At 33.8% G+C, this 14494-nt stretch overlaps 1 protein-coding gene across 4 annotated transcripts in view; it reads right to left on the bottom strand.

Moving 5' to 3' along the window:
- Slc44a1 (solute carrier family 44 member 1) overlaps positions 1-14494 on the bottom strand; it is a 184141-nt gene that overhangs the window by 74782 nt on the left and 94865 nt on the right. For all 4 annotated transcript variants that reach the window (XM_078047905.1, XM_040286123.2, XM_013360504.4 and 1 more), the window contains exons 5-8: positions 12777-12870; positions 5843-6012; positions 3823-3912; positions 296-435 (exon numbers count right to left, since the gene is read on the bottom strand). In XM_078047905.1, the coding sequence (XP_077904031.1) occupies positions 296-435; positions 3823-3912; positions 5843-6012; positions 12777-12870 (494 nt within the window). The remainder of the gene's footprint in view (positions 1-295; positions 436-3822; positions 3913-5842; positions 6013-12776; positions 12871-14494) is intronic.

Genomic DNA, 14494 nt, shown 5'->3' with positions numbered 1-14494 from the left:
TAGAAAGTATATTATGACTATAATAAATATGTTCTTAGCAAGTGATAATGTAAAAATTCCAAGTGGAAATCTCTCAAAAAGCAGACAGGATAGAGGAAAACGTTGATCAAAAGAGCATTCGTTAATTAGGGAAGCCTCCGGCAGACTTGAGAGCATTTTGTATACTGTGGGACAAAAGTTTCATCTAATGGCAATCAGGGTTAGGACTGCAAAGGCTAGAGGTGAGTTTCTGCTTCATTGATGATAACCTGCTATTAAAAACAGAACTGAAAGATACACCTGAGCCTGTACTCACGGTGAACACTGTAGCTGAAATGGCGTAGATGAGGAGCGCCCGAAGATTGTCTTCAGCTATCTGAAGCTGTTCAGGAATAACAGTTTCTTTGGGAGACCTTCTTTGTTTTGCATATAGCCACCATAGTACACCTGTGCCACCTGGAGAAAAAAAAATTTTTTTTTTGCAATAATGAGCAAAAGAAAACCTGTGACATAAATCCTCAATATTCTGAACCTTTCCTGCATATCATCATGGGACTGATACTATGGCAAATCATTAAACAGGGAAGTATATGGCTCTTACTTTTTGCCAGCTTTAGGGAAATACCAATTATTCCATGATTGTCTTTCACATTAAGCATTTACAAATCTTTCAGTGTATCAAATAAACTACCTCCACATATATTTATCATTGACTTTGAAGCTGCGAGACAGCCAGTTAACAGGTACCTCTGAAAGTAAATAGTAACCCTCGTGCCTAGTGCCGATAGATACATAGTCGTACCACTGATTCTGTGTCAATGTTTGCACAATGAATAAATGAAGATCAAAGGAATAGTTCCTACAAAGGATATAGGCAAAAACAGGAAATATCTGATAGCAGTGGGAGTCAGGGATAAGTATTTATTTCATCTCCAATGCTGTCTCATTGATCAGAGAACCAGACTGAAGGGGGAGGCAAGCCCAACTCTGTATAGGAAAGCTGAATTATATACCATCATTCAATACATTCAGCAGATATTTTGAGAGCCTAAAGCACTTACTGTTCTATCTGGGGATGGAGGAGTAAATAAAACCAAGTCTCCACTCTCATTGCTCATGAGCTTATATAGTAACAGGGAAACAAAAAATAAGGAAACAAGTGATAACACAGTATATTGAGTCTAAGGGAAAAAATTTGGTAAAAGAAGGATAGTGCTTGTGTTGGGAGGGCACTGCAATTTTATATAACACTGGTAAGCAAGGTCTCACTGGAAGGTGATGTCTGCGTAAGAGAATTGAAAGCCTGAGCAGAGAGAGAGAACACAATCTATGAAATTATCTAAGGAAAAAATGTGTCAGGCAAAGTTCTAGGACGCTGAGGTGGACCATGGCTAGTATAGAGAAAGGAGGAGACCACTGTGACATCTGCAGTGAGCAAGGGGGAAAGTGCTAGAGATGTGGGCAGAGAGGTGGCAGGGAACTGGACCACCCTGAAAGGCCTTGGAGGCCACAATTAGGAAGGAAGATTCAGTGCAGAGCTGTGAGCTTACGTTGGATAAGATAAATGCCAAGGAGATACAAAAAAACTGGGCTAAGCTCCATGCACAGTGACCTTCCTGCATCTGGATTCACATAAATAATTAATAGGTCAAAGGGAAAACCCATGTCCTGTTGACAAATACCAAGCATGAACTTTTCTTCTGTTGAAGATATAAAGAATTCAAAACAATTAGGAGTCTGTGAAAAAAAATTTCTTCCCCTCTGAAATCCTGCAGGTTCAAGAAAATTGTGTGGAAAACTATGTAACATATTCAAAAAATGGAAGGAAATGTGTTCTCTATAAACTGAAATAAAAAGTTATGGGGAAAGCTGAAGTTCAAGGAAAACAGATGAGATAATGATGATTATGTCAAGGAGGATGGGGACGTTGTTCACTATAGCCATGGGGATGTTCACCAAATGCTTAGATTGGTGCTAAAAAGTGAGCTAATCACTTTATGGTTATCACCTTATTTAACCACAGTACTGTTAAGTAGTTATTATTAAGTCTACAAATGATGAAACTGAAATCTAGTAAAGTTAAATAATGTGCCAAATGTTATGTATGTAGAAAATGGCAGAGCTATGATTCAAAATTAAGATTTATTATAAAACCTGTTCATGTAAACACAGAATTAGATACTACAGCTGTAAACGGAAATGTGGTAGAGATGGAAGAACTACAAATACAATAAAACTGGAACAACAAAATTCAGATCCTCATTGTAGGAAGCCAGGGACAGAACTGATAATGTGGAAAACTAAGTCAGTAATGTGAAAACATACTTGAAGAACTCTCCTGAATATAAAAGAATATGATAAAAACATTGAAATGATAATGTGGAAGACAATGGTTGAAGAATAACAACTACCTTAAGAAAAAAGCTGCTGAAACAAAAATGGTAATCAAATATAAAGATGAAGAAAAAATTTCAGATTGGAAAAAGATCCTCCCCCAAAAGATTATGGACAATCTTGAGATCCAGGATCAGAACCATCTTTAAATTATAAGGCTACATTAAAATCAAATAAACATCTAGGTAGGTGAAGCCTGCAATGAGTAAAGGAAAAATATTGAGACTGGTCTCTGAGTTCGTTTCTGAAATAAAAGTACAGATACAATATTGTGCCTGAAGAATTTTACACCAAACAAACTCAAAATTCACATGTGAAGGAAAAGGCAATCTTAAAGAAATAAGAACTGAGAAATATATAGCCCACAAGTCCTCCATAAATAGATTACTTGAATTCCAGTCAATATAAAGATGAATTAAAAGTTAAGAATCCAAGAATTAAGGTGTATGCAAACAGGACCAGTAGTTCCTAAAACTAGTCCAGGAAGACTTAAATATGAATATATTTCTGAAACTTTTCAATGCAAATGTAAATAATTTTTTAAGATAAAAATGGTGAAAATAATATTTTAACTGTAATAATGACTTGAATACAAAAGCTCAGATTACTTGACAAGACTAAAGAGTAGGCATAAGTAGAAGGGAGTAGGGGATACAAGGAAGAAAAGTTTATGTTAAATTTTAAAAAGGCAGGGAAAAACTCAACATGTGACATTTTAGCCTTTAGTAATCATAGATTTCTTGATTACATAGTATTTTTCTGAAAGCACATGTTACCAATCATAGAAGAAAAAAATAAAAATATAAAACATATCATCCAAAGAAAGGGTGAAGTTAATCAGAGAAAACACAGTCATATAGCAAAGATGGAGAAAGCAAAATAAGAAAGCATAAATTTCAGTAAAACATAAACAGATGACAACAGTAAAACCAAAGATAGCAGTTAGGATTATAAATGTAAATGAGGGCAGATATTTTTACTAAAAGTTTGAGTTTCATGTTCAGCTAAAAAGTTTTACCTAAATGATGTGAGTATGAGTGTGTGTGTGTGTGTGTGTGTGTATACACATTTATATCTACCTATACATACATACACAGGAGAAAGTTCTAGACTTCAAATGGTAACAGCAGTGAAAAGAAGAGGGGAATATAGTTATGAAATTAAAAAAAATTTTTTTTAGTTGTAGATATCTTTATTTTGTTTATTTATTTTTATGTGGTGCTGAGGATCGAACTCTGCCTCACATGCAAAGCAAGCAGTCTACCACTGAGCCACAACCCCAGCCCCCCAATCCCTGATAGTTATGAAATTCTTAAGGCAAAAAAAAAAAAAAAAAGCTTTAAGAAGATATAGCCTGTAGAAATAAAATTTCTATTTTCTTCTTTATATTTCCTTTTGCTACCATGGAATTAGTGAGGTACCATGAAAACAATAAAATCAATAACTTACCAAGTGACCCCAGTATGACCAGAATTGTTAAGATCCACACAAGTACTCTTGATATATACCTGATTATCACCATCAAAATCATGGATAGAACTGCAGGAAAGATAAATAGAGAACATGCAGAATATTACTTGACAACATAAAATATAAAAGAAGGCTTTTTAATTGTTGTTCCCCGCCACCCCAGGGAAATAATCTGTACCTATTGACTACTTCATGACCACAATTTAGGTAAGAAAGGAAACTGGCTGCTCTTGCATTTTGATTTTGCTACTTGTACCACTTAAATAGCATCATTTGAAACCAAAGGCACCTAACTGTGTGGGTTTATAAACTACAGAAAAGAATTCATGCAAATGCAATTGGTGACTCAAAAACAGCACAAGACTGTTGTGGACTCACCAGGAGGAAAACATCAGACATGCAGACATACATGCCAGCACACAAAGTGTTGAGAATGACATGTCATGTTGGTGACAAGAAAAATTATCACATGTAGACAGAAATCAGTTAAGTTAGTGCTATATTCCCTTGAGTGATGTGTGCATTTTAGGACCAACTTCTCTGATGGTCAGTTAATACTAGATGGCATTTTATCCTTATTTGGCATTTTATCTTTAACTCTAGAGCTCCAAGGGAGAGTATGACCCTACAGGATAATATCCTGAAGACTCATTAGACCAAAATCCCTCTGACCTCATTTCTCAACTGATTAAAAGTCTGTCCTCAAAAATGAACAAAGTTTAGTTTGAGTTACTTAGCTAACCCCTTTATCTGTCCCAGACTCCCAATGTGCTAAAATCATAGGTAGAATTCTCAAAAAAGAAAGGGATGATTCAACCCTTGAAAAGGAAAAATATTTCTGAAATAATAATTTGTATATCTTTAATGATCTACAAACAAATGAGCAAAGGTATTTTGGACTTATATTATGTTAAGTCTCCAAAGATAATCATTCTAATAAAAAATGGAATTCTGATGCTTCACAATATTATTGTCACTATTTTTAAGGTTCGGATTTTACTTTTGGTTTTATGAATTCAGTTGTTTTAGAAACCAGGTAGTTTTTACATAAAGTTAGACTAATTGTCAAGCTTCTTTGGGCCATTTGTAAAGCCAAATAAATGGTTAGGATCTCTGTCTAGAACTATTATTAAGGTGCTAACTTTTGTAATAAATATACAGTACCGAAATACAGATGGGAGCCCTTCAAATATCACAGAATTAGATTTTCATATGGAAAGCATTATTACAATTGAGTCAAGTACTGCCTAAGCAAAAAGAAAAACTTTCTAATGACAGGGAAGATGGAAATAAAACTTGTATCTTCTCAGTGACCATTGTTATTAACAGGCATCAATACTAATTTAACTTACATAATGAAATAATTGGTTCCTACCAGTTATTTCTCTCAACTATTAAGGTCTATAAACTCCAATACGCCCTCATATAGTTCTAGACTAATATAGTGAGCTTTCACCTTGAAAATGAAATTTTTATTTAATTATATTATCTATTTATTGATAGAAACTCAGTGGCTAACGAGTGGAGATTTCCTAGTTTTTCCAGCAATAATGATACTATGAGCTGTAGCAATGAAAAGAAAATCACATACTTCAAAAGTAAGAAATCTATATTCTTAGATGTAAATATATAAGAGAACAGGTGGCCTCTTTATAAATAACTAGACCTTTTAGAATCATAACCAAAAACATAGGGTTGTTGATTCATTAAAAGAAGCCTCCTGCTATCACATTAAAGGTAGTCATAGACTGAGTCACCGAAGTTTGGAAAAATAAGTTTTCCCCAACGAAAGAAAAAAAGGGAAATAAGTTTCAGATATATATACATGTATACATACTTTTATGTACATGTTTATAATTATATATAATCTGAAACAATTATTTTGATTATGGGAAGTGAAACATTTTACAAGTATCCCCAGTTGTATTCATATTTTGGCTAAAAGAACAATCTTCTACTGCAGTATTATGCAATAGCTAATAATGAGAAAAACAATTACCTAGTGATAACAAGCAAAGTCCCAATATAATTTCTTTGCTGGTCATTACTCCACTAATCAGCCTGTGTAAGACACTATTGTCACTGACAAAGGTGATCAGGGCCTCTGCAAACTTGGCATAGCAGGAAATGTTCACAGGAGCACAGCGATGGAAGAATGGAATAGGTGCACTGGTGACACAAGAAAAAAAAAATCAGAAAAAAAATTACTCCTACTTAATATAAATGCCACATCAAACACACAAATGAAAGGTGAATATGGCTGCAATACACTCCACCCTCCACACATCATTATGGGTGCTAAGAGCTATGTGCTTAATGCTATGAAGATGACTGTTATGGGTAGTGAAGCAATCTTACCACAAGCCTTATCAAAGAGGGTGGAGTGCATGTTCCAACAGAAGACATTACCCTCCCCTTCTGAAAAGAAACGCACACATACACATACACACACAGAGCTACCAGAAGCAAAACCACTTAAAACTCCTCATCTACCAGTCAAGAGGCAGATGACAAAGCTTACAGACATATATTTCATTGAACTGAAAATGAATTTTGGCCATAAGCAATTTAAAAGTAAAAAACACACATGCTTGTACTTGAAATGTGCCACCATTAATAGAATGTGTTCTCTAACAAAATAGCATTATAAAATTTCAGATTAATAAAAGTGTTCAGGGCACACAGTAACTCTTTTTTAAATATAATTTTTATAACTTTATTTTTATTTATTTACTTTTTATGTGGTGCTAAGGATTGAACCCAGTGCCTCAACCGTGCTAGGAAAGCACTCTACCACTGAGCTACAGCCCAAGTCCCAGGTTCCTCAGTAACTCTTATATAAACAAAGTCATACCAACATATCAACATACAGCATAATATGCAGCTACTCAAAACAATAACAGTGGAAGCTAATGTATAGAAATGCTTATAATTTAATAATACAAAAGGGAAATTATATCTAATGTGACAATGATATCACTCCATAAAAGAGTTATGAAGTTAATAAAAATGTGATAAGAAAAATAATATTATAAAAGTGAAAAATACCTGACACATCTGGAATTCTGTGCCATTTTATTTTCTTTTTATATGTTACTAATAATTCAAGATTATATGTGTTCAAAAAACTGTGAAAACAACCAATTATTTAATCAGTTAACATTTAATCCAAGCTTACATGGACTACAGCTTCGACTTGTAAAGAAACAACTGTGCATGAGCTGTGACATAAATCTGGTTTGTAATAACATGGTTCTGCTTCAACTTCTGAGAGGACAATACACATCTAATCAGTGAGAGAATTTTAAACAAAGGACTATAGATACACCTTCATTGTGACTTGTCAAGATTCTAACAGAACCCGTACATTGTCTGTGCACAGATATGCATTAGTGGGTGAATTAAGTTAAAATGAAGCCATAATTAATATGAAACCACAGTTTTTGAATTGTTCATAGAACTAGCCCTGGCAGGTCTGACATAAGATTTTTTATTAGAATGATGTAACTGTGTTCTCATTCTTGGCTGGCACTGTATTTGGGTCCATTAGTGGATATGATTGTGTGGTTGGATATCAAATTCCAAGGTTTCCAATCTCAGCAAAACAACTTTGTCTGACCTGAAACAAAACACTTTCTTTCCTCCCTCAAATAAAAAAAAAAAAAATTTCAAATAAGAATAAACTACCTATCATTTTTTCTTAAATGATAGTAAGTGAGCACTACCAGTAGTAAGAATAAGAAATCTCTTATGCTTTTATACTCATGAAACAAAATAACTGAAAGATTTAGCCTTATTTTAGTTATGCTTCAATAAAATGTATCCAAAAATGATGATGTAACAATGTAATTTATTCACTTATTATCTCATGTCCTTGGCTGTGGATTTGTGAGTAGCTCCAAAATGGTGTTAGTGAAAGTTAACGCCAAAGATTTGACATTTTATTAAAAACTGCAGGAAGCCAGACCATGCTGTATAATGTTTGAATTACAGGCAGGTAAGTCATTGTTTTTTGATCAAAAGTTGTTTTGCTAATGATGTAAAAAGATATTTAATTAGAAGAATCAAAAAGGACCCTAAATTTCTCAGTTAATGGAGGCTGATTTGGGGTAGAAGTCTTTACTGACAACTTTGTTGTAACACGACTTTCTTTTCTGATGTTGTCTCTGCAAAGTTAACACCTTTAAGAACTTCTCTAACCCTATTTTTAATTAAAGCTTGTCTCTCTCTCTCTTCAAAACTAAACTCTCCTCTGCTCCATAATTATCTAAATCTTCATCAGTCTATATTACCCTATCATCTGATGAAGCCTCTGCTTTACTCACCTGCCTCGAACCCCAAATATAAAATAAGGATATTGCTATCTATTTCTTGTTGACAATGCCACTAATTTTCTTGGTCCTACTCACTCATTTCCTTTTTCCTGTCAGATAACTTGTAAAAGCCCACATTCTCCTAACACTGCAGAGCTGTGTGTTACTCCATTTCTTCTTCATTTGTCCATTTGCTTGCTAAAAGGGTAGGAGTAAGGACTCTGTCTCTTCAGATCACCACCATAAAAGAGACCACCTACAAATCAATGACTATATATATGACTGTATATAGGAGCAGCAGAGCCAGTATATTCTGCTTTTCAAACTCAGGACGAAGATCCTTGATTTGAAAGGGAAGGACTGCATTCTCAAAATCCTAATTCTTTTCCTTTAGGAGGAAATGGTGAGTAACATCTGCCCAGACCTAATCCTTTTGAGTCATTTAAAAAATGTATATAAACTCTTGACCTTTTGGAAGGAGTGCTTTTTAAAGTATCCTTCAAAGAATTGGGGCAAAATAACAATAATCTTTGACTCTACAATTCAATCTGACAGCTCTAAGTTTAAAGATATAAAATTAGCACAAGCTGATTAACTGCTTTGTTTATTTTATAGTAAAAATCTGCTCTTAGACCTAACGAATAACAGAAGTTGAAGGTAAATAAAAGATAAGAGAATATATGAACACATTATTCAAAAAGAAAATTAAATGCTTAGCTAATAAGCAGCAGATTCCCTTGTTTGTCACTCTTTTTCCCACTTCTTCCCAAAAAAGAAACAACTCTACAGGTCATGGGATTTTGAAACTAGAATTTTTTTCCTTTTCTTCTTCTTTTTTTTCTGTGCTGGCAACCAAACCCAGGGCCTTATATATGCTAAGTATGTGCTCTACCACTGAACTACACCCTCAGTCCCTGGATTTATTTTCTTATTAAAAAAAAAAAGTGAGTAATCATGGCATTGAAATGTCTCTCTTATATTTTACCATTTAAATCTCATTTGATTTAATGAATTTAAGATGAATTAGCTCATATCATGTACCTCTGAGGAAATAATACTGCTGAGAACTTAGTGCATGAGATCATTTCTACTTTAGTGTCTAACCTAAATGACACATTTTCTGCTTCTTAATTAAGAGGAAAAACATAAAGTATTCTATTTACAGTAAGTTTTTCTACCTTTCAAAGGCACAGACTATTGAATGTTTAAGAAGTCAATGTAGTCCCATTAGGAACTGATGTTGTTTCACATTATTGAAACATGAGTCAACAAGAACAAAATGAATTCACAATGAATCTTTTAAAGATTTTTAAAAATTAACCATCATGGGCAAATTGTATCTTACAGTGGCAAATATACCATCCATTTGCCTTTAAGTCCAGATTATCACAGATAATAAACTCCCTAAAGTATAAGGACAAAGAGTATCTACTATTTCTTGTCCATATGCTTCACAAAAGAAGGTAGGAGTTGTACCTCATATAATTATTTTAGAATCTCAGGCTAAAAATAAACAATCACCCATGATTTCTAGCTAAAAGTTTTATTGAAGAAATAATACCAATAAAGGGTTCCATTAAGATCCCTATAATAGAATACAAAAGGTAGGAAGTAAATAAGTCAAGAAGATAAGAATTTAATGGCAATAAACAGTGGTTTTCATACATTTCTATTTTGTTTGTTTTTTTCCCTTCCTTCACTCCTCTACTCCTTAAAAAATAATAAATAAATAAATAAACACTTAACTATGGTATAGATGCTACAAGATCCTGAATTCAAACTCTGATTTACAGCAACAACAACAAAAAAAAAGTGGCTTTGGCCTCATGTTCCATTTCCTTATCTATAAATTAGGGGCAGTATCTGTAAAGGCTTTTGTGAGGGTTAAATTAAATAATGCATGTGAAAGTATATTAGCTGGCACATAGTAGATGATTTGTAAATATTAACTTACTCTTGAATCTTCTACTTAAAAATATGAAAAACATTTTTTCATGAGTGTCAATTTTTCGCTTCCATATCATATTATTAATTCCCTAGTATCTCGTAACTTTTCTGGCATCCAGAGGTACTCTAATGATGAGTAAACTGAATTTATATACTCTGTTTCTATTTCTGCTGTTTTTCTCTGGTTGTGGGCAACAGTTAGCATTGCAACAGTTAGCATCACAAACAAACAGGATAGCTATTGTTCATATTGCTACCATGCTTGGCATTTCACCAATAAAGAGTTATGAATCTGGATAAAATATTGGTCTACCTAGGCATCTGCTCTTAGGAATGATAATTTTTTGGTTATTATGCCTCAATAGAATTTCATTGCAAATTAGTTTATGGTTGTGTTCTCTAAACCAGCTATTGCTGGCTCTGGAATTTGAGAGAAATGATACTTCCTAAGCTAGGTGCCAAGCACAATAATAGATATGTATATTATCTTATTGAGTCTCAACTCTATAGAACAAGTATGAATATTCCCATTTCACACACAAGAAACTTTGGTTTTTTAGAGAGGTTGAGTCTTGTTTGAGATGACAAATAGAAAATGGTGATGTGATATTCACCGCCATACTGATCTAGACTCAAAGTTCAAGTTCCTATGTGAGATGTGAAAGATGCTGAGGGCTACTTACCAGTTTTGCCTGGTGTTAGAAAATGTTAACAAAAATGCAGTCATTACTAGACTGTGAATTGAAGGTCAGAGTTCTGGTCTTACTCATTTTTGGAGACTTGGTGGCTTAATGCTATGTGTAGAATGGGGTAGTGTCTCCAATTTTTTTTTTTTTTATTATTAAAACAAATTTATCTTGTTCTCTCATCCTTTCACTTTGTTTGTCAAATGCTAAATAACTTTTATATTTACAAGCTTCTATTTGTCTTCCTTCTGTTTTACTTTCCAACAAGCTTAGTTCAGACAAAAGTGCTAAGATACTTCGACTGAGAGGTACTGTACTAAGTAAAACATAAGGATCTTTGAACACAGTGGGAGTGAGTTTGCAGATAGTACAGGTTCAGCATTTTGTCTTAGATTAGTGAGGTACATAATGACCCTGTTAGAAGCCAGGTCCATCCAGCTATAAACTTAACACCCCTGATACCATCCTTTGCTTTCTAATAAATGTCTAGAGGATATTGTGAGAAGTGTGTGTGTAGTCAGGACGGGGATATCCAAGATAACCAGGAACAGTCAGTGCTCAACACAGGGGAGTCAGAGATCCAAGTGCGGGAGGATTTGCAGTATGAGCCCAGCCACCCATCCTGACCCTCCCACAATGACCCAGGAACAGAGCAACCTTCTTTCCATATCCAGGCTTTCTGATTATTCTACCTCAGTGTGTTTTGGTCTTGAAAGAAAGACTCTATACTTAAAGTATAGATAAAACAAACTATAGCAATTAGGTAGATAAGTGTATAGGGCTTTTCTTGTTTTTATATCAATAAATGTTCTCCAGTAACCGTATTTAAAGGATCTCCTTTGCTTCACTGCGGCAGCCTTCCTCATATCCTTAATTTTTATGAGTTCGACCTCCTTACCTGTCACTTCAAGGCCATAATTTTTAGGTTCCTTTTACTGAGTATCTCTTAAAATAGTCCCTTTACTTTTATATCTATAGGCTATAAATTTTGATTTTCAATAGCAACTTCTCAAGACTAAAAGAGCTAGAAATCAATTTAACTGATATATCCCTTTCCTACTAACAGAAAATTTCAAATTCAAGTTAATAAAGCACAAGTTATAGCCATAAATATTCCTAAAAAATGTAGACATGATCTGCTTTCATGTTTCAAATCTCAAAATTTTTTACTCAGTTGTTCCCTATAATATATTAAGATATAATAAAGGTGGCTTAGAGTCAGTTTCCCCCTGAGAAGTTTTCTCATGCCATTCTGTCAGCAGTTCACACTATGGTTCTCAACATCAGACATACTTGCAAGTGTTCACATATGTGTATATACACATACATGTATATACCTCCATAAACGTACATACATAATTCTGGGGATATAGTCTACAATGCTTGAGAATTTTTTTTTTTTTACATCTACTTTAAATTTAAAAATTTACTTTCACTTTAACTACTGTGAGATCACTGTTATATCCATCACATGTCGCAGGTACTTAATAATAAATGTTTATTGAATAAGACGTGGCAAACAGCCTAATACAGTGAACGTACGTAAAGGATATAACTTCAAGCAATGTATGGAGAATAGTCACTGGCATGCTTTTTAAATTTACAAAGTAAATTAAAAAGCAATCCCAGGAAGTAATACTAGGATTAACCTCGAAGGATCTCTGGAGACTGTGAGACTTGGTTTCTAAGTCTGCTGCAAATTTGAGAATGATTCAGCAGTTTTGTGTATTTGAAAATTATGGTATAAAAATTTTAAAAAAAGTAAGGTTCTAAAGAAATGTAAAATAACAGAACAAGAAAAGTTGTTTGGGTGTGCATTTTTCTAAAGATAAATACATGTTTTTATATCTTTTCCTATTTCTAAAATTTTGTGGTAAAAGTACTAGAACAAGTTATCAAAGTAACTCCTTTCTCAGAATAACACATACAATGTGAAATTTACCTATAAAAACAAGTCACAAGTTAACAACTTTGCAATAAAATTTACCTCGCTGGAACTGGAAGTTTGGGGCAAAGAACAGATGATTTTGAAGATGTAGTATATTCAGAAGGCTTTAGGTTGTAGCTACATAGTGCTGAGCCTGTTGAAAGAAAAGTTACATGTTAACTGGCAGAACAGAATCTAGACAAATTATCTTCTGATTTTTTTTTAATTTTAGATGTTAATACTCTTATATATAACTTTCAAACATTATAGAATTCATAAGCATCTAATTTGATCTATATCATTAGCCCTCAATCATTTAAAACTCTTATTACTGATAATGTAATTAATTGTACAAATTTTAATTAATATTAAAGATTATAATTATAAGTACTAGAACTACTTCTATGGAGTATCTGCCCCATGTCAGGTTCTATGCAAGATGACATACATGTATGCATCGTTACCATAAAAATAGAGGCTAGGACATAAGGTAAGTAACCTGCCCAAGAACACAGAGCTCGTAAGTGATAGAGTTGGGACAAAATACCACATCTCTCAACTGTAAACATTCTCTGTTCCTATGCTTCCCACTACTACATATTTAAAATTACTGCATAAAGCACATACACTCAGATAATACATTACTTTTTCTTATTTCAGGAAATACTCCTAACTGTAAATAAACTGAACAATTGAAAAAACTGATAAATTTTTAAGCAATCCCTAGTTTTCAGATAGTTTAAGATAACTTAAATCTAACCAAAGATTGGTTAAACAAAGAACCATATATTTTTCTGATTATTTGGCTAATACATATCTAAGCAGTACTAAAAATTCAGATGGATACAGTCCAGCAGATCTGGCATGCTTTATTTTACTGACCTGCTAGTTCTATAATGAAGTGACTGGGATCCTGGAAGGGTCATTGCACAATAGGTGTTGGTAGGCGAGGAGATTTACATTCCAGCCTTAAAGATGCCAATGATCTACTGCATTCTATTACACAACAGGTTATATCTGATTATCTGAAGTTCCTGTCAGATTTCTAATTTGAACTAATGCTTTATTATTAAATATAAACAGAATAAATATGCATTCGCATTATAGTGATAATGGACTTCACACTGTTACCACCATGGAAGACACTTAAAATATAAGGCAAACATGGCAGACTTCGTCACTGAATTAATTAATGGAAAAGGCATGTAAGCATGAGAAGGAAATGGAAAGGAAGACAGAAAAATGAACACAGCCTGGTATGCTGGGACAACAAAGTTGGAAGTGAGTTTATTTAAGTTATTTCTTGTCTGACCAATGAAAATAATTTTCAAAAAGTCATAAACCACCATTTAACTCAGCTGCCTCAAATCAGTGTTTAAATATGTGGGCCATAATTGTACATTTACATAAGTATATGTAGCATATATTTTATACAAATATAATCCAAGTAATTTGACAATGCAATATACACACACACACACACACACACACACACACACACACATATGTGTACACACACACACACACACACACACACACACACACTTATTTAAACATACTGGGAATTGAACCCTGAGGTCCTTTACCACTGAGCCAGGCCTCAGTCCTTTTATTTTTGGACAGTCTCACTAAATTGCTGAGGTTGGCCTTGAATTTGCAACCCTCCTACTTCAGACTTCCTGAGTCGTTGGGATTATAGGCATGTATCACCATGGCAAGCCACAATAGTATTTTTAGAGCGATACTTGAAAGTTACATAGCACTGTTCTTCATACATT

Source organism: Ictidomys tridecemlineatus, chromosome 4, assembly GCF_052094955.1.
Source record: "Ictidomys tridecemlineatus isolate mIctTri1 chromosome 4, mIctTri1.hap1, whole genome shotgun sequence".
In the NCBI taxonomy this organism is placed as follows: Eukaryota; Metazoa; Chordata; class Mammalia; order Rodentia; family Sciuridae; genus Ictidomys; species Ictidomys tridecemlineatus.
The sequence above is the reverse complement of the archived record's forward strand: the minus strand, read 5'-3'. Positions and strand labels throughout refer to the sequence as shown.